General features: G+C 47.5%; 1 protein-coding gene across 1 annotated transcript in view; it reads right to left on the bottom strand.

Moving 5' to 3' along the window:
* Window positions 1-23850, bottom strand: part of LOC140387074 (uncharacterized) — a 230434-nt gene that overhangs the window by 186138 nt on the left and 20446 nt on the right. The window contains 4 exon segments of the mRNA XM_072470085.1: window positions 10298-10365; window positions 13659-13930; window positions 16627-16764; window positions 17394-17526. Of these exon segments, the coding sequence (XP_072326186.1) occupies window positions 10298-10365; window positions 13659-13930; window positions 16627-16764; window positions 17394-17526 (611 nt within the window).

Below are 23850 nucleotides of genomic sequence, written 5' to 3' on the forward strand. Positions count from 1 at the left end.
AGAACACTCAGGGGATGAGACACATCTCATAGATTATCATAGAATTTGCAGTGCAGAAGGAGGCCATTCGGCCCATTGAGTCTGCACCGGCTCTTGGAAAGAGCACCCCACCCAAGGTCAACACCTCCACCCTATCCCCATAATCCAGTAACTCCACCCAACACTAAGGGCAATTTTGGACACTAAGGGCAATTTATCATGGCCAATCCACCTAACCTGCACATCTTTGGACTGTGGGAGGAAACTGGAGCACCCGGAGGAAACCCACGCACACACGGGGAGAATGTGCAGACTCCACACAGACAGTGACCCACGTCCCATGGTCTTCAATGCCCCTGGCGGGCGTCCTCTGGGGCTCTGAGGCTGGAGTGCCTCGGTGCACTTGTCGATGGCACAAGTACAGCCGTGCTGTCCTGTTAAATGTGCTGACTGTGAGACGCAGCCTCATTGGAGGGGTGGAACACGGCGGAGCTGGTGGGCACCGCCGCCACTCCATAGGATGGTCAGCACCCTCTCCTCCCGCTCAGTGCGCATCGGGCCCTGGGGCTTCACCTTGGGACGGAGGGCAGCTGGTTCGAACCCCGGTTGTCCCTGTACAATATGGCTCTGCCAGCCCTGGTGGTTCCCCATGGTCTGCACCATCGTGTCGCCGCCCTCAGCGATGCTCCTCAGTGACTGGGACGTGCTCTGCAGTGCCTCAGCAATGCCTACCTGCAACTGGGACAACCTCCGCAGCACCTCGGCCATGCCCATCCGAGAGCAGGACATGTCCTGTAGAACCTCATCAACCGGGGTTCCTTCCTCCACCTGATGTGTATCATCAGCAGTATGGTGCTCACCAGATTGTGCCCCAGAAGCCTAACCGCTAACATATCCCACCGAGGTGTGTGTATCAGCGCTGATGGATGGTGGGGATGACAGCTGTGCTGCGACTATAATGTTGCATTCTCGGAGCTGTCCTCCGAGGTGGTCTCTTGGGAGGAAGGAAAGGGTGTCCGCCCGGGATGGGCCGGCGCCGTCAGCTGTGGGACCGGCGGGAGAATGGACATGTGGTCAGTGGGAGGGGTTGTAGTCATGGGTGACTTTAACTTCCCAAATATTGAGTTGAAACTCTTTAGATCAAATAGCTTGGATGGGGTGGTGTTTGTGCAGTGTGTCCAGGAAGCTTTTCTAACACAGTATGTAGATTGTCCGACCAGAGGAGGGGCAATATTGGATTTAGTACTTGGTAATGAACCAGGGCAATTGATAGATTTGTTAGTGGGGGAGCATTTTGGAGATAGTGACCACAATTGTGTGACTTTCACTTTAGTAATGGAGAGGGATAGGTGCGTGCAACAGGGCAAGGTTTACAATTGGGGGAAGGGTAAATACGATGTTGTCAGACAAGAATTGAAGTGCATAAGTTGGGAACATCGGCTGGCAGGGAAGGACACAAGTGAAATGTGGAACTTGTTCAAGGAACAGGTACTACGTGTCCTTGATATGTATGTCCCTGTCAGGCAGGGAAGAGATGGTCGAGTGAGGGAACCATGGTTGACAAGAGAGGTTGAATGTCTTGTTAAGAGGAAAAAGGAGACTTATGTAAGGCTGAGGAAACAAGGTTCAGACAGGGCATTGGAGGGATACAAGATAGCCAGGAGGGAACTGAAGAAAGGGATTAGGAGAGCTAAGAGAGGGCATGAACAATCTTTGGTGGGTAGGATCAAGGAAAACCTCAAGGCCTTTTACACATATGTGAGAAATATGAGAATGACTAGAGCGAGGGTAGGTCCGATCAAGGACAGTAGCGGGAGATTGTGTATTGAGTCTGAAGAGATAAGAGAGGTCTTGAACGAGTACTTTTCTTCTGTATTTACAAATGAGAGGGGCGATATTGTTGGAGAGGACAGTGTGAAACAGATTGGTAAGCTCGAGGAAATACTTGTTAGGAAGGAAGATGTGTTGGGCATTTTGAAAAACTTGAGGATAGACAAGTCCCCCAGGCCTGACTGGATATATCCAAGGATTCTATGGGAAGCAAGAGATGAAATTGCAGAGCCGTTGGCAATGATCTTTTCGTCCTCACTGTCAACCAGGGGATTGGAGAGTGGCGAATGTCATGCCCCTGTTCAAAAAAGGGACTAGGGATAACCCTGGGAATTACAGGCCAGTTAGTCTTACTTCGGTGGTAGGCAAAATAATGGAAAGGGTACTGAAGGATAGGATTTCTGAGCATCTGGAAAGACACTGTTTGATTAGGGATAGTCAGCACGGATTTGTGAGGGGTAGGTCTTGCCTTATTGAATTCTTTGAGGAGGTGACCAAGCATGTGGATGAAGGTAAAGCAGTGGATGTAGTGTACATGGATTTTAGTAAGGCATTTGATAAGGTTCCCCATGGTAGGCTTCTGCAGAAAGTAAGGAGGCATGGGATAGTGGGAAATTTGGCCAGTTGGATAACGAACTGGCTAACCGATAGAAGTCAGAGAGTGGTGGTGGATGGCAAATATTCAGCCTGGATCCCAGTTACCAGTGGCGTACCGCAGGGATCAGTTCTGGGTCCTCTGCTGTTTGTGATTTTAATTAATGACTTGGATGAGGGAGTTGAAGGGTGGGTCAGTAAATTTGCCGACGATACGAAGATTGGTGGAGTTGTGGATAGTAAGGAGGGTTGTTGTCGGCTGCAAAGAGACATAGATAGGATGCAGAGTTGGGCTGAGAAGTGGCAGATGGAGTTTAACCCTGAAAAGTGTGAGGTTGTCCATTTTGGAAGGACAAATATGAATGCGGAATACAGGGTTAACGGTAGAGTTCTTGGCAAGGTGGAGGAGCAAAGAGATCTTGGGGTCTATGTTCATACATCTTTGAAAGTTGCCACTCAAGTGGATAAAGCTGTGAAGAAGGCCTATGGTGGGCTAGCGTTCATTAACAGAGGGATTGAATTTAAGAGCCGTGAGGTGATGATGCAGCTGTACAAAACTTTGGTAAGGCCACATTTGGAGTACTGTGTACAGTTCTGGTCGCCTCATTTTAGGAAGGATGTGGAAGCTTTGGCAAACAAGATTTACCAGGATGTTGCCTGGAATGGAGAGTAGGTCTTACGAGGAAAGGTTGAGGGTGCTAGGCCTTTTCTCATTAGAACGGAGAAGGATGAGGGGCGACTTGATAGAGGTTTATAAGATGATCAGGGGAATAGATAGAGTAGACAGTCAGAGACTTTTTCCCCGGGTGGAACAAACCATTACAAGGGGACATAAATTTAAGGTGAAAGGTGGAAGATATAGGAGGGATATCAGAGGTAGGTTCTTTACCCAGAGAGTAGTGGGGGCATGGAATGCACTGCCTGTGGAAGTAGTTGAGTCGGAAACATTAGGGACCTTCAAGCAGCTATTGGATAGGCACATGGATTACGGAAAAATTATATAATGTAGATTTATTTGTTCTTAAGGGCAACATGGTAGCATTGTGGATAGCACAATTGCTTCACAGCTCCAGGGTCCCAGGTTCGATTCCGGCATGGGTCACTGTCTGTGCGGAGTCTGCACATCCTCCCCGTGTCTGCGTGGGTTTCCTCCAGGTGCTCCGGTTTCCTCCCACAGTCCAAAGATGTGCAGGTTAGGTGGATTGGCCATGATAAATTGCCCTTAATGTCCAAAATTGCCCTTGGTGTTGAGTGGAGGTGTTGAGTTTGGGTATGGTGCTCTTCCCAAGAGCCGTTGCACACTCAAAGGGCCGAATGGCCTCCTTCTACACTGTAAATTCAATGATAATCTATGATTAATCTAGGACAAAGGTTCGGCACAACACCGTGGGCCGAAGGGCCTGTTCTGTGCTATATTCTCTCTGTTCTATGTTCTTTAGCTCAGTCAGGAACGCTTTGCCAGGTCCTACAGGTGGAGCCTGGAGGTTCCTCACCTCTGCGGCGTCTGCCAGCCTCCGCAAGGGTGACCGCCTTGTCCTCGACCACCCTGGTCGCCTCCAAGGCCCGCTCCCCCAAGGAAGTGAGGATTGTGAAATCTGACACACCTCCGCCAGTCTGGGCCCTCTCCTGACGATTATGGGAGAGCTTTCCTGAGGAGACGCAGAGGGGGTATCATTAGCAACATGCGTGGTTCACAGTGGTGGAAACGGGGTGTGAAGGGAGTGTTGGGATGGGGTTGAAGGGAGAGGGGATGGAGGGAGGTTTGGGGTTCACATGGTCAATGGGTGGTTTATGCTCCCTTGGGGTGTTTGGGGGGGGCAGGAGACACTGGCATCACTCGTGCTGCCCGGTGTAGGTCATTGACCTTTTTCTGCACTGAAGGCCAATCCGCCTAGTCACACTCCCCAAACTCACAACTGCTGCCACCTCATCCCAGGCAGCACTGGCTGCCCTGTGGCTGACTCTCCTGGACCCTGGGGGGAACAGGACATTCATCCTGGCCTCCACAGCGTCTAGGAGCCTTACCAGATCTGCATCCTCGAATCTTGGGGCTGGTCTCCTCGGTGCCATTGTTGCAGAGCCAGATGAAGCAGGGGTACTCGTGGCTCAAGCCAGTTTCCCTCCCCCATTCCGATGTGAATCTCAGGGTGCTCTGAGCACCGACCAGGAGGAGGGGGTGCTGAGTGTCAATCCGGTGCCATCCTACGTAGTGCCGATGGCAGCCACCTGCACCCACAAATTCCACTCCCCTGACTACGGCGCGTCTCGCAGGCAGCAACTGGTACAGTGGCCCAAGGCGAGGCATGTGCCATGGGCAAATGCGCCAGTGCCCTCCTCTCCCAGAGGACACACATCGGGCATCGAGGGCTAAGGGACGTGGTAAGCAGCTGGCTGCCTCCACCTCTGACGTGCATCCTGGGGTCACACCTAGACGCAGCAGTAGAGCACGGGAGGCTAATCAGATCGAGATCACCAATGGGGCACTGGTGGTTGGGAGTAAGGGATGGAATAGGGGGTATGTGGGGGTAGTGGGAAAGGGTCATTGCGGGGGAAGGGTGTGGAGGTCTGGGAGGGTTGGGGTGAGTGAGGCATTATCGGGAGATCAGGGCAGTTGGGGACACTTCTGTACAGCATTGACGTCTGTTGGCCTCGATCAGGATGGCACCTCTGGCACTTTCTTCTGCAATTGCGACCGAGTACCAATCCAATTCCCCATACCCCCAGTCATGGGGTCCTCAGCTCCTCCCCTACCCTCCAGGCACACCATGAATAGGTGATGAATGTGAGCGAGATCTCAGCAGACAGGCAGGGGTCAGGCTATGGCATAGATTGAGGAGCATCAGCGCTCAGCACTCTGCGGGCCATTATCACCCCCCTTCCGTCCACCGTGACCCGGTGAGACAATCCCATCGCCCTGGAATATTGTTACACCAACGCTGGGAAGGTGGGAAGTGGGGATGGGGTGCGGGGAGAGTATGGAAAAGGGGGAGAGGGGGATGGCAGAGGGATGGCGGGCGGTAATGGGTGGTGAGAGGGGGAATGACTACCGGGGCCACATCCTATGTGAGGTGTGCGAGGATGAAGGCATCTCTGGTCCTCCGATCTTTCTGGACCCTAGCCACTCATTGGGTGGTCCCGCAGGTCCTCCCCGGGCTCATCATCCAGCCCACCCTTGTCCGCTGCCTCCTCATCTTCCGCCTCGGAGATGGCCACATATTCCTCCCCCTCCACCTCCAGCACGTGGCCCAGCAGCTGAGTCAGGTTGTGGAGGACACAGCAGACCACCACAAAGTTGTAACGCTCCGGGGGTGTACTGCAGTGCACCACCAGAGGGAAAGGCATTGGAACCGCATTTTGAGGAGTCCGATGCACCGCTCAATGACAGTCCAAGTGGCTGCATAGGCATCGTTGTGCCAAGTCTCAAAATCGGTCATCACCCTCCATACTGTCGTCACAGCCAGGTCCTCAGCGGATATCCCTTAACCCCTAAGAGCAAACCCGCCATCCTGCGGTGGTCCTCCAAGAGGCCGGGGACGTCCGACTGCCTCAGGATGTAGCTGACATGCACACTTCCTGGGAAGAGTGCACACACGTGTTTGATCTTCATGTGGTGGTTGCACACAAGCTGGATGTTCACAGGGAGTGGAACCACTTCCTGTTGATGTCGGGCACTCCCAGACTATCAGGTGCATGCAAGGCGACATGCGTATTATCTATTAGCCCCTTAAATCCGGCGATGGAGCAGAATCCTGCTGCCCGGTCATCCAGTTGCGCCTGGTCCATGTCAAAGTTGAAATGGTTTTCTGCCTGGGCAAGCAGGGCACCTGTGACCTCATGGATGCACTTGTGGGCTGTAGCTTGTGAAATGCCACACATGTCCTCGCTTGAGCCCTGGAATGATTCTGAGGTGGAAATGTTCAGGGCTGTGGTAACCTTGACGGCCAGTGGGGTGGGTATCCTCCTCCTCCACCTGGTGCCAAGTCTGCAAGGACATGGCACAGGTGCTACAGCACCCTCTTGTTGAGGTGGAGCCTTCTGCTGCACATGCTGTCCGTCATCTGTTTGAAAGGCCAGTGACGCCTGTACACCTTCTGCTGTTTCGGGCCTCCCCCTCTGGTTATTTCCCTTACCTGCTGGATGGCCGGGACCTCAGGGTATGGGGCAGTGCCCTGCATTTGTGCCGCCACCTCGAGTCTCTGTCGACTCTGCCGCGGCTGTCTCCTCCGGCCTGCCAGCAGCACCACTAGGGCATGTTCCGCGGGGTCCAAGATATCGTCCATCATGTGTAAAACCTGTAAGGGATTTGAGAGGGTGCGAGAACAGCAACCAGCGATGTTTTCCATCCCGGACCCGCCATTCCTCCATTGCACCTCCTCCCCAGCCCTCCCTGCATCGATACGCGCGGCTCACACACATCCGGTCGCAGTGGGGGGCCCTGCTCACCGGATTACAGACCTTGTGCCCCAGACAACGTGACCTAGACCGGGTGCTGGTCCCCTCTCCGGTGCAGGCCGGAATATACTCGGTGGTGTTCGGATGCTGGCCGCTGCATTCTAGGTGTTGCGTCCCACAGTGTTCGGGCACACTGTCCATGCATCAAGGTCCCATTGGGATGCTGGGCAATCACTCCCACATGCTACATAGCAGGCCTACCCACTGGAATCCGTTTGGGATGTGTGAAGGAATAATAATAATCTTTATTGTCACAAGTAGGCTTACATTAACACTGCAATGAAATTACTGTTAAAAGCCCCTAGTCGCCACATTCCGTCGCCTGTGGCGACTAGGGGCTTTTCACAGTAACTTCATTGGAAGCCTACTTGTGGCAATAAGCAATTTTCTTTTCATTCATTCATTTCATTTCATGATGAAAGCTGGGAGACTCCACTCCTGTTGGATCTCGCGAGACGTTGCAATGTAAATCCTGCCCATAATGGGCGGGATCACTTTTTTGCAAAGCTGCACATTAGAGCGAGGCAGTAAGAATCACTCTAATGTGCAAATTCCCGAGGTACCTCAGACTTTGGGATTCAACCCTTTCGCCTCAGAGACCTCGGCTGAGCACCGTTCAGCACTGGTCCCCTCAAACGGGGACCAGAGGGAAAGGTGCTCATGGAAGTCCCCAAGGGGATCAGAGGCCCATAGCCACATGCCCTTTGGGAAGGATGGTGCGAGGGCAGCATGGAGACGCAGTGGTTAGCACTGCTGCCTCATGGTGCCGAGGTCCCAGGTTCGGTCCCGGCTCTGGGTCACTGTCCGTGTGCAGTTTGCACATTTTCCACCTGTTTGCATGGGTTTCATCCCCACAATCCAATGATGTGCAGGGAAGGTGGATTGGCCACGCTAAATTGTCCCTTAATTGGAAAAAATGAATTGGGTACTCTAAATGTATTTAAAAATAAAGGGAAGGATGGTGCTCTGGCACTACTGATGCCACGTGGGTATCCTGGCAGTGCCAGCCTGGCATCCCGGCAGTGTCAGCTGGTAACCTGGCAGTGCCACCTGTGTGCCAGCCTAGCACTGCCTAGGTACCCAGGTGGCATTGCCAACTGGCATAGGCACTGGCAGCGTGCTAGGTTAGCACTGCTAAACTGGCAATTTGCATGCACGATGAGCTGGGGTTGTCCAGCATGGGTGTTTGGGTCGGGGACCCTCCCATTACGTTTGGGCTTGGTGGGGGGAGGTCGTCGAGGATTATTTCAGGGGCTTCGGAGATCGGGATGCCGTTTTTAAATGCCATCCGATCCCTCGCTATAATGGGGAATCCTGGCGAATGGAGATCCCCACTTCACAAAACGGGGTATGTGAGGCCTCGGCTGCACGTTCTCCGTTCAGGCCCCTTATTCAATGCGTCACGTTGAATTGCTATGTATTTCTCGGCACTGTGGGTGTCGGGAAACACACGGCTAAACGCGCTGGCTGGGGACTTTGTTTCCTTTTGGGTGAATCGTGACCTAAGTGTCATTTGATAGCAGTGGGGAACTCGCCGGCACAGTTCATAGAATTTACAGTGCAGAAGGAGGCCATTCAGCCCATCAGGTCTGCACCAGCCCTTGGAAAGAGTACCCTACTTAAACCTACACCTCCTTCCTATCCTCATAACCCAACCTAATCTAAATTTTAGACACTAAGGGCAATTTAGCATAACTAATCCACCTAACCTGCACTTCTTTGGACAGTGGAAGGAAATCGGAGCACCTGGAGGAAACCCACGCAGACACCGGGAGAAAGCGCAAACTCCACACAGACAGTAAACCGAGGCCAGAATTGAACCTGGGACCCTGGAACTGTGATGCAACAGTGCTAACCACCGTGCCTCCCTATTATCCCCAATCAAATGTCCACCATCCCCACCCAATGCTCATCATCCCCACCCAATGCTCATCATCCCCACCCAATGCTCATCATCCCCACACATTGCTCATCATCCCCAATCCAGTGTCCATCATCTCCAATCCAGTGCCCATCATCCCCAATCCAGTGCCCTTCATCCCCAATCCAGTGCCCATCATCCCCATTCCAGTGCCCATCATCCCCAATCCAGTGTCCATCATCTCCAATCCAGTGCCCATCATCCCCAATCCAGTGTCCATCATCCCCAATACACTGTCTATCATCCCCAATCCAGTGTCCATCATCCCCAATCCAGTGCCCATCATCCCCAATCCAGTGCCCATCATCCCCAATCCAGTGCCCATCATCCCCAATCCAGTGTCCATCATCCCCAATCCAGTGCCCATCATCCCCAATCCAGTGCCCATCATCTCCAATCCAGTGTCCATCATCCCCAATCCAGTGGCCATCATCCCCAATCCAGTGTCCATCATCCCCAATCCAGTGTCCATCATCCCCAATCCAGTACCCATCATCCCAAATCCAGTGTCCATCATCCCCAATCCAGTGGCCATCATCCCCAATCCAGTGTCCATCATCCCCAATCCAGTGCCCATCATCCCCAATCCAGTGTCCATCATCCCCAATCCAGTGCCCATCATCCCCAATCCAGTGCCCATCATCTCCAATCCAGTGTCCATCATCCCCAATCCAGTGGCCATCATCCCCAATCCAGTGTCCATCATCCCCAATCCAGTGTCCATCATCCCCAATCCAGTACCCATCATCCCAAATCCAGTGTCCATCATCCCCAATCCAGTGGCCATCATCCCCAATCCAGTGTCCATCATCCCCAATCCAGTGCCCATCATCCCCAATCCAGTGTCCATCATCCCCAATCCAGTGTCCATCACCCCCAATCCAGTGTCCATCATTCCCAATCCAGTGTCCTTCATCCCCAATCCAGTGTCCATCATCCCCAATCCAGTGCCCATCATCCCCAATCCAGTGCCCATCCCCTTCCTGCCACCAATTGGCGGGAGAAACCCGCCACAAATGTACTTCGAAACTTTTGCGTTAGATTCCGCCCCAAGTGTGCCCTAAACCGGAGAGAAATTTCTTGCACCCAAATAAGTGACTACGTGCTGGATTCTTCCACCCCGCCCGCTGTAAGAACGCCACGATCGGTATGCCGACATTGGAAAAATCCATTGACCTCAGGTGGGGTTCTCTGGTAGCTGGGCGAACGCAGTGGGAGAATCCCGCCCTAAACGTTGTTTCACAGCAGTGGGAAACTCACTGTCAGATCCGGTGAGAAACTCCCTGCAAAACACGCCACAAATGAACTTCAAAATGTTTATGTTAAATGCCGCCCAATGTTGCCACAGCCACCCAGATTGTGAAGCTGTCTGCCTGTTGAGCAGATTCTCCTGCGGCATTATGCTGCAGCTGAGGAGTGTGAAGCAACGAAGGAGACATTGTGAGACAGAGGGAGAGCCAAGGAGATTGGTTGGGCCCAAGGTTCTCAGATCCTGATGATATTGTATCAGCCTTCCCTTACCTCATCCAATTTGAATTAGATTCATCCTTCGCATCAATATACTCAAAATCTTGCTTGCCTTTACTGATCTGCAGAAAGGTATTTTAATAACAGGATTGGAAATCTTCAAAGTTAGAAAATCAATTTTACCTTTATTTTAACAAGAGATCAAGCAGAACATAAATTGAAAAAAGCTAGTCTTGGCCTCCCACATCTTTCAGTAAACCTTAAACAAATCCTTATCTGTTTTCTGTGACTATACCTCTGAATTAGAAAGCATAGAGCTCCATAAAAGCAACAAACACAGAATTGGTGAACACTCTCAGGGAGCTTTGCAAAGTGAGGAATGGTCCCTGAATTAAGTCAAGTCCATGCTCTCTGTCATGTTGCCATCTCTTCCTCATCTTCCTCCTTACATTAGTTTGGCCCGATCTAACCATTTCCCACTCAGCTGCTGATGTGTTGGGTGTTCTGGATCACAAACGGGTCACCAACACTTGATGTGGTGCAACTCTATTTTATTGTAAGGTTAACTATATTAACATGCTTGAACTGTGGGTAAATGCAATACCAGCTTTAACTGTTGACCCTTGCCCAGTCCTAACCAGGTGATGCACTCAGCACATGGTGAATGTCTGTGTTGCAGGCTGTGAGCTGTGCTCTGAGCTGGCTGCTACTAGAATGAACGGGAACTCTCCTGTCCCCTGTCTTTATAGTGCGTGTGCTCTCACTGGTGATTGGCTGCGGTGTTGTGTATGCTGATTGGTCCCACTGCATGTCCATCAGTGTGTGTGTGTGTGTGTCTGCACTATGATATCCTGGTGTATATTATGACATCCCCCCTTTTATATAAAGAATATGTGCCTGCGTGACAATAAATATTGTGTAGTGAATGTACCTGACTATGTGTGTGCGTGTTATTTACATGACTATGTACATGAGGCTAATCTATTTACACGGGAAGGTGCCTGGTGCCGAGAAATAGGGTGTCACACCAACAACGAAATGAACATTATATACAAACTACTGGAATGATGAAACAGGATAACAGAACAGATCAAAGAGTCCAACATCGTAAAACTCATAAGTCAAGTCTCTGAGGTGGACGACGAATTCTGGTTGACCATCAGAGTGGCACAGCACTCGTCGTCTGGATCAATGCTGTGCACCGACAGCGGCTGGTGGTTTTGATTCAGAGACAGCCTGTTCTTTGTTGTAACAGCGACTCGAAAAGGCTCCCTCGGGTCCTCGGTGTCACTGGTCTGCGGGAAGTCAGAATTGGACTCGGTTTGGGGGTAGGTAACTGCTTGTTGTAGGGTTCTTCGGAGGTTTATTTCATTTCCTGGTTCAATTTGAGGCATTGTGCTGTCATTCCAGGTGAAGGAAGGTTGTTTTACAGCTTTAAAAGATTCTTTCTTTGATTTGGGACGTTTCCCCTTTAAATGGGCGTGGTCCGGGGCCTCTGACATCATGACGCGCGTGACGTAGCACGTAGGAGGCGTTTGCACATGCGCAGACGCGGTTCCTTTACTGATGGCTGTTTTCGTGATTGCGCATGCGCGGCGTCGCGCAACTGCGCAAGTGCAATCCCTTTAGAAAGATGGCCGCCAACCAAAATCGTTCTCTGCTCCGGGGTTTCGGCCTCGAGGTGAGTACTGGCGCTTCTCTTACCTTTCCTTGCAGGATGGAGTGTGTTTTCCTCACAGTATTTGCCGAATTTGTCCAGGGCTGCCTGAAAGTCGCTCCTGTTTTGCCCCTTGGAGAACTTGAATTTTTAAAAGATTTCTTCTGCTCTGGCACTGGCGATGGTGAGGTGAAGCTCTGTTTTTTCAGGATCGGCCAGGTCTTCTAGTTCGGCTGCCAGCAGGAAGATTTCAAACTTTTGCCGAAATGCCCGCCAGTTTTTGTGGAGATCGCCGTGGCACGGGAGCTGCTGCAGAGCCCGGATCTTGAACATCTTGCCTGGGTATCGTTGCTGGTTGTCACTGTACGCTGAGGTATGGTTATCTGGACTGAACCAGTTCACTCCTGGTACCATGAAGTGTTGGGTGTTCTGGATCACAAACAGGTCACCATCACTTGAAGTGGTGCAACTCTATTTTATTGTAAGGTTAACTATATTAACATGCTTAAACTGTGGGTAAATGCAATACCAGCTTTAACTGTTGACCCTTGCCCAGTCCTAACCAGGTGATGCACTCAGCACATGGTGAATGTCTGTGTTGCAGGCTGTGAGCTCTGTGCTCTGAGCTGTGTGCTACTAGAATGAGCGGGAACTCTCCTGTCCCCTGTCTTTATAGTGCGTGTGCTCTCACTGGTGATTGGCTGCGGTGTTGTGTATGCTGATTGGTCCCACTGCATGTCCATCACTGTGCGTGTGTGTGTCTGCACCATGACATACTGGTGTATATTATGACAGCTGCCTCAAAGATCTAATCCATTGCTCCCCAAATGAAATCAGTTTCCCAACATGGGGAAATCATCAGGTTAATTTTGAAAACATTCAATGCACCCATCATCTACAGACCCATGAAAGTCTCAACTCAACCAAAGACCCAATAATCCTGATCCCTCGTATCATCTTCCTTATGTGTCTGTGAAGATGTATCAATAAACTAAATGGAGGGAAGATAGAAAACAGAGATGGAAGAGAAGGAGATGGTGGAGAAGAACTGGTTCAGGCACAGAGGACGAGGACGGAGCAGAGAAACAGAGGGAATCACAAAATCAGCTGAGGTGAGAAAAAGGTGCGAGCAGGGAAGTGAGAAGAGAAAAAAAATAAGTCGGTCGACATGGAGAGAGAAAAGTGGGTTTTAGTCTGATTTAGGTTTGTTTGCTTTCTTGCTTCTTGTTAGCGGTGTCTGCTGCTCAATGAGTTCCTTGGTTACTACCAGACCTCCAATGAACATACCCAGTAATAGTAGACTTCAGTTGTGAACAACTCTACAAGTTTTACGGCCAGATCAATATGAGAAAGATCAGAGCGAAACTAATTTTGTCTTCAATTGTTTCCAACTCATCAGTTGCACCCAGCAGCAACCAGGAACAAAAACCTGCAATAAATTATTGAAATTGCATTCAAAAAGGGAAGCACGGTGGAGCAGTGATTAGGACTGCTGCCTGCAGCGCTGAGGATCCGGATTCAATCCCAGCACCGGGTCCCTGTCTGTGTGGAGTTTGCACATTCTCCCCGTGTCTGCGTGCGTTTCACCCTCACAACACAAAGATGTGCAGGTTAGGTGAATTGGCCACGCTACATTGTCCCTTAATTGGAAAAAGATATTGGGTATTCTAAAAAAAAATCTTTTTAATTGCATTCAAATAAGGCCTGAACTTTCTTTTCAAACAAGTAAGAAACTTGAATACCATTTTAGGAACTTACCATCCATGAATATCCACTGATAGCAGCTGATTCTTCATTTGATACGACTCCTTCATAGGGTCCAAAGTGAACTCCTTTGGGAATAATCTTCCCTTCATTCCACACACCAAGACCGGCTTTTCGAATTTTTGAGGTTGCAATGCTGAGACCCTCTGGAAGGGTTAAACGTGCTCTGTCTGGTTGGCTGAATTCAACAACCGTGTCCTTGATAAATACTGGAGGACCATGCACAGGGCATTCTTCAATAAAAAATGTCTCGCAGTCTTCACAAACTATCAAATAACAAATATAATTAAAGATGAATAAGGGCTTACGTTCATTATTTAGGTTTCATGAAGGTGAGTGGGGCTTTTACAGAGAAGAGGCAGATGACCTATCATTGGTATGCAGCTGAATTCTCTGTTAGCAGGATCCTCCTATCCACAGGCATCACACCCACGCCTGCAATTTCCCAACGGCGTGGGGTGGCCACAATGGTGAACCCCATTGGCTGGCCACAGGAACGGAGAATCCCGCTGCCGGCGGTGGCACGCTGCGCAGGAAAACCCGGCTGGCAGACCGGAAAATCCCACCCATGGTCTTTATCGTTTCATTAGAATTCAGTCTGCCAATAGAAGTAGGATCTTTCTGTGATTAATCAGGTGCTGAAAGTAACTGGGCACCTTCCTTACTGAAAATTACATACAGTGCCAGTCAGATCTTCCCCACTCTGTTGTATACAAGATTTTGTTCTGGGCAATATATTCAGTCCTTCATTCCAAGAAGGCAACACTGACATCAGGAACAGTAACAATGAAAACTCTGGCAAACGTTTCCCAAAACCATGCTCCACCTGATAAGGTATGAGTGGGCAGTGTAGGAGGGGAACTAATGAATGTGGTTTAATGACAACGATTTTTCAGGGCAAATAATAATTATAGTCCATTAAAGGATTGCAGGGAGTTTTTTGATCAGCATATTAGAACAGTAGAAGAAAATTTCACAATGTAGCAAAAGACTCAAATGGGACTAATTGAATGCTTACGTAGCAATAAAAGCCACCTGTGAGACATTCAATGGCGTGTTTTTCAGTCCAACTAGATTTCAGTGACCTGTGAAAACTTATTTTTCCAAGCCACCTGTGAGGCCCTCAATAACATGTTTTTCAGTCTAACTTGGTGAAAGAAACTAGTTATTTCTTATAGTTAAAAGAGGGCTAATTAATAAGTTGAATTAATAATTGACTTAAAAAGCTCAATCAGAAACCATTTAAAATGGATTCCATCATGACTGTGCAAAATGGATATTGCTTGCCTTTGCAAAATGGACATTGCTTGCTTCTGCAAAATGGATATCTGTTTGCAAGGAACAGCTTGCAATGAGCTGAGCAAGTGCCACATTTCCAATGAAGGTCAGGTTGACATTAGAGTTCATATGAGCCTTCCATTGTCCGAAAGAAGGAATCATAAGACAAAGCGCATACCAGTGCAATAAGAACAGATTTTGCATACGACATACACGAAAGAATTCGAAGATGCAACATGACTGATAATTCCAGTTAATGTTGCATATTGAAGGTTGACAACCCAATCATCGAATCAAATGTATTGAAGACCCATCCAAACCAATCAGCATGTTATCGGGGCAGGAATAGATTGACTTAGACTGATAACAAATTCCTAAAACAGTAATAGTTTTAGGCTATTATTTCCATTCTAGAATCATCCTATACTTTTTGCCTAAGAACCTATCTGCTATCTTTGTTTCATATTTTCCATTTCTAGTTCTAACCTACGCAGCAGTTTTGCTTCATGCAAACAAACCGTTACTGCCATTGTATTTTGAATTCAAGTCATTCTGTAAGTTACTGAGGATAATCTGATTCTCAAAACAGTCTTTTGCAGGCAAGGGCTGAACTGAGAACCTTGTAAATTCTGTAACAAGAATTTCTGTTATAATCGATCAATAGATACCAAATAAAATTACTTGGCACCCGAAATGGACAGACAAGATTCTGCATTGTTAGTTGCATGGTAAGTGTTACTTAATATATGCAACAACAGGAAAGTGTAGATCTTACACTTGGTTTTCTAAGATGTAAAGACACAGACACAACCAACACGCTGACAACAAGAGATTAGGGAAAGAGCCAGAGAACGATAAGGGGAGAAAATACTCACTCTGCCTGGGTAAACACCTGTAATTTGTTTAATGTAAAGTTAGAACCAGACAATGATTAAATGTAAATAATGCCTTTGTCTACGTGATCTACAATGTATAAATATTACTTGGTTTCTCAGTTCTATAGAGCCAGCTCCAGATTTTTTTCTGAGATTGTACTCTCCCAATGCATTGGTTAATAAATATTTTTTCTGTCTCAGGGCCTCCTGAGATTATTTTGGGTTATAGTCTGATCCCAAAATAGCAAGGGAACTTTGAATGTGGAGACTGAAATTCAAAGAAGTGTGAAGATCATAATACAATCAGATATTACTTCCTCTGGATTACAGTTTTATTATTTGAATGAAGCTAACACAGAGCCAGTTACAAATGTTTCTCTAAACCTTGAGACAAATCACACTTGGACCTAGAGCCAATCCACAATTTATACTATACTTTGAATTATATGATTTTCTAACCACATCCCTTCCAATACTTGATTCTTACAGTAATTGTATAAATGTAATAAAATGTATTCAATTGAAATGAGTCTGTTCTTCCCTAAAATCAGAGGCCTTTAGTTTACAAAAGAAGTCAGATTCTATTATATCACAACATTTCAGAATAATAACCCATAGTTTAGGATAATTTTTGTGATTAAGGTAATGAAGAATTAGTGACAGGCAAGCACAGGCTTGCACTCCTCTCCTGCCACAATGCCATGTTCATTGTTATCGCAATGCCCTCGTTTACCAAGGCCTAATGTCATCACACCAAATCTCCCAATAAATTTTTCCTGACCCAAGGATTGGATATACTTTGTACATACACAGGTAGTCATCATCACAAAGTTCCCTTTCTTCGGTGTAAACCTTTCTCTCTCTGTTTCTCAAACTGTATCTTCTACTTTCAGTCTCTTTGATCACTTGTACATTTGTAGATCCCAAAGTATTTCCAGAACAAACAACTGTGAAATAAATAAAAAAGATCATGGACAGAACTTGAATAAATTAAATGTAATTCTTGGTGCACGTAAAGGTTGTTTATTGTTTGAATGATAAATGGAACATAGAACATACAGTGCAGAAGGAGGCCATTCGGCCCATCGAGTCTGCACCGACCCACTTAAGCCCTCACTTCCACCCTGTCCCCGTAACACAATAACCCCTCCTAACCTTTTTTGGTCACTAAGGGCAATTTATCATGACCAATCCACCTAACCTGCACGTCTTTGGACTGTGAGAAGAAACCAGAGCAGCCGGAAGAAACCCACGCAGACACGGGGAGAACGTGCAGACTCCGCACAGACAGTGACCCAGCAGGGAATCGAACCTGGGACCTGTCGCTGTGAAGTCACAGTGTTAATTACTTGTGCAACTGTGCTGCCCAACATCTGCCAATGCTGAAGATATTTATATAGTTCAGCAAGACACGGAGTTAATGTATCTTCAGTCACTGCTGCAGTGGTCACATTGTCATGTCAAGCATTTATTCATCCTTGAAATGTACTCAAATATACTTTACTGAAATCCTTTATGCCAGGACAAATACCATCATTGGATTAACTACGAGCATCACTTCTCCAAACCAAGATACCTGTTTTTCTATTGATCTTTTTCACAGAAACTATCTCTTTCTTATTTGTGACTGTGTCATTCGGGAAGCCCAGAGTTCCATCATTTTGATCCTCTTCTGAATGAAATGTAATCGACGATGGAACTTTTTGGTTCTGAAATGCAGAATGCAAAGATTTTTTGAATTGCTGCAGAGATTATGTGGAAAACAAAGTATTTATCCATGTTCCTCTCCGTTATTTCTTGTATTACGGACCAGGATTTAGAGAACACCAAAGTATATCATGGAGTTCACCTGACCCACAACTTTAACTAGATTTTGGTTATGGGGAGCAAAAGGGCCCACTTTACAGGTGTGATGGAACAGAGAGCTAAAGTGTGTTTAAAACAAACTAATATTTATTCTATGAAACCAATTATCATTTTATAAACACACAGTAAACACACAGTAAATATCTTATCAACTACAAACACTGACACTTTCCCAAATACAATATTCTATAGGTAACCCTGAATAACTTCCCCAAACAACATCTGTAAGTTAAATCCTTTTTAAAATAAAGACAGCAGGTGGCCAGAGTGCGAAAGGTGCTGCTACAGAGGGGAAAGCAGGCAGCGGGTTTGGGTCTTCCAAACCTGATGTACTACTACTGGGAGACGGTGTGGAGCTGGGTCAGAGGGGTTGATTCCCAGTGCATCAGAATGGGGGAGAGTATGTACAGGGGGTCGGGACTGAAAGCACCAGCAACAGCGCCGCTCCCAATAGCTCCGGGGAATACCCAGGAAGTCCAGTAATAATAGCTTCATTGAAAATCTGGAGGCAGTCTCGCCACCACTTAGGGTTGGGGGCAGGGTCAAGGGAAATGCCGATTTGGGGGAACCATAGATTTGAGTCAGGGAGGTGGGATGGAAATTTCCGGAAATGGGAAGAGAAGGTGATTATGACGCTGAAAGATTTGTTTCTTAGGGGTCAGTTTGCAGGATTGAAGGAGCTGGAAGCAAAGTATGGGCCGGAGCAGGGAGAAATGTTTCGATACATGCAGGTTTGGGATTTTGCCAGAAAGGAAATACAGAGCTTCCCAGAGGAACCGGCCTCCACATTGCTGGAGGAGGTGCTGACGACAAGGGGACTGGAGAATGGGGTAGTGTCAGCGGTGTACGGAGCTATTTTGGAAGAGGATAAGGCACCACTGGAAGGGATCAAAGCAAAGTGGGAGGAAGAGTTGGAAGAGGTTATAGAGGAGGGGGTCTTGTGTGAGATGCTCCGGAGAGTAAATGCCTCCAACTCATGTGCGAGGTTGGGACTGATGCAGCTGAAGGTGGCATACAGAGCACACCTCACGAGGGCGAGGATGAGATGATTCTTTGAAGGAGTAGAAAATGTGTGCGAGCGTTGCGGGGGGTCCCCGCTAATCACGTTCATATGTTTTGGTCCTGTCCAAAGCTAGAGGATTATTGGAAGGAGGTTTTTCGGGTAATCTCCAAGGTGGAGTCTCTTTGACATGCACCACCTGGGAGGCCATATTCAGGGTGTCGGAACAGCCAGGGTTGGAAACGGGTGCGGAGGCAGATATCGTAGCCTTCGCCTCGTTGATCGCCTAAAGGTGGATCCTGTTGGGATGGAGAGCAGCCTCTTCACCCTGTGCCTTGGCGTGGCAGGGGGGGGGGGGGGGATCTGTTGGAATTCTTGGCTCTTGAGAAGGTTAAGTTTGAACTGAGCGGAAGGACGGAGGGGTTCTACAAGTCATGGGCATTATTTATTATGCACTTTCAAGAACTGGATAACATCGAACATTAGTTGGGGGGGGGGGTGGGTGGGAGGGTTGGGGGGTGAGGGGGGTTGTGTGTATTAAGGGTGGCTATGGGTAATCCCTGATTCCTTTTTGCTATTTGTTTATGTAAACATGCGGACTAATGTTTGGGGGTTGGTGGGAGGATGGGATTGTTGTTAATGTTATGAGGATTGACATATTTGTTGCTGATTATTGTTTATTGTTGGTGGGTGTAAATTTGGGAGAAAATGTGAAAAAGGAGGAGAATAAAAATAAAGACAGCTGGTTTAAGTGCTCTCTTATTATAAAATATTTTTACTGTAATAATATTCTGGGAAACAATCAGATTCCTCTTCCGTGGATGTTTTCTCATACATACGTTTTATTTCTATATCTTTCTGTTGTAACTCCGCCAATTTAAAAATATCAGCCTCATCCTCCATCTGTTCTTGTTTTCTTCCAACCATCTGATCAAAAATTGTTTCTGATAATTGAACTTCAACTGTATCTTCACTCTTCGATTTCTCCTTTTGTCTTAATCTGTGACTTTGTGACCATGTCATTAAACAATCCGAAAAAAATCCCAGGATATTTGTCCTTCAACACTTCAGTTGTCTGATTTTCCACTGGTTTATCAACCACAGTAGGCATCACTCCCACGTGCGACACAAGATAAACTGTATTCCTGGACCAGATAGTTTCTCTGTTACTCCTACTACCACTTCACCATTCTTCACTGGACTTTCCAACCTTACCTTATATAATGGAACACTATTCTTCTTACCCTGAATTCTACATATTACCACCTTTTCTGGCAATATTCTTCCCAAACTACATAACCCCTCATCTCCTACTCTCCCGTATCTCTTAAAATTGTGACTTCTTTACCTGCTCCTCCTGATACACAAGTAAACTTTACCCACACAAGTAAATTCTTTAAAGAGATCTGGCAACTTCTGATCAATCACCTGTACAATCTTTTGCACCTCCTTCGCTTCACTTGGGATTTCCTTCACCACTTTAACAAACCCCACTGTCTTATCCTGTTTTACCACATCAGCCTTCCTCCTGCTTTTCTTCAACCACCAACACTGTGGCTTCACATGGCCTAGTTTATTACAGTGAAAACATTTGAAACTTTTAATTTCTCTTCCATCCTCCTGGATTTCATTTTTAATCCGAGGTACACTTTCATTATGATCTCCCATCAGATCTCCTTTACCTTCACCATTTGAGAATTTCTCTTTTCCCCAGTTTCAATCCCTCACAGGCTGAAACTGATGTCGGAAACCAAGCTTTGATTTATGAACTAATTCATAATCATCTACCATTTCTGCTGCTGACCTCGCAGTTTTAACCCTCTGCTCTTCCACATGAGTTCTCACTGCATCAGGAATTGAATGTTTAAACTCCTCCAAAAGTATAATTTCTCTGAGAGCTTCATACATTTGGTCTCTTTTCAAAGCCCTTATCCACCTATCAAAGTTACTTTGTTTGATCCTTTCAAACTCCATGTATGTTTGACCAGGTTCTATCCTTAAATTTCGAAACCATTGTCTTTAGGCTTCAGGCACTAGTTCATATGCACCTAAGATGGATTTTTTTCACCTCCTCATACTTCCCAAATACCTCCTCTGACAGTGATGCAAACACTTCACGAGCCCTACCTACCAGCTTTGTTTGAATCAGTAATACCCCAACCACATGTCGTGACCATTTAATTTATTTAGCCACCTTCTCAAATGAAATGACAAAGTCTTCCACCTCCTTCTCATCAAACCTTGGCAATGCTCAGACATATTTAAATAGATCCCCACCAAGTACTTTCTCTTTATCCTCACCACCATCCTCCAACTGTACGTTTCCCTCTACATCCGCCAATTCTAACTGACTGTCATGTTTCATGGCCATTTTCTGAAGTTCAAACTCTCTCTTTTTCCCTTTCCTCTCTTTTTCTTTTTGTTCTGCTAAGGCTATTCTTTCTTTATTTCTTTCTTCTCTCTCCTTTTCTTTTTCCCTGATCTGTATCTCCCTTTTTATCTCGTTTCCTATTCAAGCTGCTTTAATTCTTTTTCATGTTCAAGTTGCTTGATTGCGAACTGAATTTTTGCCATTTCTACTGAGTGAGATGTATCTCAAGCAATTTTAAATGCTCAGCTGGCGCCACAAGTACCTCTTCTTTTCGTGTGCTATCAGGTAACGCTAACAGCAATGTTTTTGCCAAATCTAAAAGCCCTTTTTTAGTCCCTGTTGTACTGCATGTGATGTTCTCCACCCCCAAAAACTTCTGAGCCTCTGAAAGAGCCATTGTACACAACACACTCCCTACTTAAACTGGTATACCACACCTGAAAAGCAAACACAAATATGCTCACCCCTCACTATCTTTAAGTTCATTGAGCCAATCCAATCACAAAAAATAGACTTTTATCCTGGACATGCCCCCAATTTATTATGGGCCAGGGTTTAGAGAACACCAAAGTGTATCATGGAGTTCACCTGACTCGCAACTTTAAATAGATTTTGGTTATGGGGAGCAAAAGGGCCCACTTTACCGGTGTGATGCAACAGAGAGCTAAAGTATGTTGAAAACATAACAATGTTTATTCTATGAATCCAGTTAACATTTTATAAACACACAGTAAACATCTTATCAACTACAAACACTGGTACTTTCCCAAATACAATATTCTATAGGCAACCCTTAATAAATTCCCCAAACAACATCCATAAGTTGAATCCTTTTTCAAATAAAGACAGCAGGTTTAAATGCTCTACAGAAACAGATATTACTTTGAAATCATCAATAATCTGGAGACATTCTTTAGCTTGCAGAGAGAAAGATCATTATACAGCTGCTTGCTTTAAATGCAGCTCCCCACCTCTGAAAACTAAACTAAAAACACACGGCGGCTGCCAGCTCAAAAACGAAAGTAAAAGGCAGACAGACAGTCAAGCTCCACCCACACAATGACATCACTGCAGCCATTTGATAAACACCCATTTCTCAAAGGGACTCTCACATGACACTTGTATCACATTGAAGAAAGAAAGGTCCCCATGATCCATTTAAGAAAATCAGTCACTCTCTTAGTGTAGCACTAAGCCACACATTTCAGATGGTTCCCATGTTTAATACCACCCTCCTATATTCACTTCACAGGTATCCCAAATGTAACTAACCCAAGCACAATCGCTAAAAGAGAAGTATTATTGTCCAATAAACATCATTGACTTCTATCTGAGATACAAAAGCAACCAAAAATGTCTTCATTCTGGGGAACCTCGCACTACCTGAATTTTGTTTAAAAAATAATTTTTATTAAAGGTTTTCATAAAATATCAATAACAAAATGAGAAAGAAAAAAGAACCCACAGGATTAAGTACAAAACACAATCTAAAAAAGCAACCCCCCAAACCCCTCCCCCCGTACATAAATAATAAATTAACATTAACACCCCGACTTAACACAACAGGTGTATACACCCCCTCAGACCCTCCAGTGTAAATAACAAAAACAAAAACAGAGTAAACCCACGCCCCCCCCCCCCCCCCCCCACCCCGAGCTGCTGCTGCCACTGACCAATGTCTATCGTTCTGCCAGAAAGTCTAAGAACGGTTGCCACCGCCTAAAGAATCCTTGTACCGACCCTCTCAAGGCGAATTTCACCCTCTCCAATTTAATGAACCCTGCCATATCATTGATCCAGGATTCCACGCTTGGGGGCCTCGCATCTTTCCACTGAAGGAGAATCCTTCGCAGGGCTACCAGGGACGCAAAGGCCAGAATTCCGGCCTCTTTCGCCTCCTGCACTCCCGGCTCCTCTGCCACCCCAAATATTGCGAGCCCCCAGCCCGGTTTGACCCTGGATCCTACCACCCTCGACACCGTCCTCGCTACGCCCTTCCAAAATTCCTCCAGCGCTGGGCATGCCCAGAACATATGGGTGTGATTTGCTGGGCTCCCTGAGCACCTAACACACCTGTCCTCACCCCCAAAGAACAGGCTCATCCTTGTCCCGGTCATGTATGCCCTGTGCAGAACCTTAAACTGTATGAGGCTGAGCCTCGCGCACAAAGAGGAAGAGTTCACCCTCCCTAGGGCATCTGCCCATGTCCCCTCTTCGATCTCCTCTCCCAACTCCTCCTCCCACTTACCTTTCAACTCCACCACCGAGGCCTCCTCCTCCTCCTGCATCACCTGGTAAGTTTCCGAGATCTTCCCCACTCCTCCCCCCCCCCACGAGAGCACCCTGTCCTGTACTGTGTGTGGCAGTAGCCGTGGGAATTCCACCACCTGCCGTCTGGCAAACGGCCTTACCTGTAAGTACCTGAAGGTGTTCCCTGGGGGGAGCCCGTACTTCTCCTCCAGCTCACCCAAGCTCACGAACTTCCCGTCCACAAACAGGTCCCCCAACTTTCGTATCCCTGCCCTGTGCCACCCTGAAAACCCCCCCACCGGTGGTTCCCCCGTAATGGGGTCCACGCCGAGGCCCCAACTTCCCCCCTATGCCGCCTCCACTGCCCCAAATTTTGAGGGCCGCCACCACCACCGGCCTCGTGGTATACCTCCTTGGACGGAGCGGCAGCGGCGCCATTGCCCCCAGACTCGTACCCACACAGGACGCCGTCTCCAGTCTCTTCCATGCAGCCCCCTCCCCCTCCATCACCCACTTGCGCACCATCGTCGCATTGGTGGCCCAGTA

This window comes from Scyliorhinus torazame, chromosome 12 (assembly GCF_047496885.1).
Source record: "Scyliorhinus torazame isolate Kashiwa2021f chromosome 12, sScyTor2.1, whole genome shotgun sequence".
NCBI classification, from domain to species: Eukaryota; Metazoa; Chordata; class Chondrichthyes; order Carcharhiniformes; family Scyliorhinidae; genus Scyliorhinus; species Scyliorhinus torazame.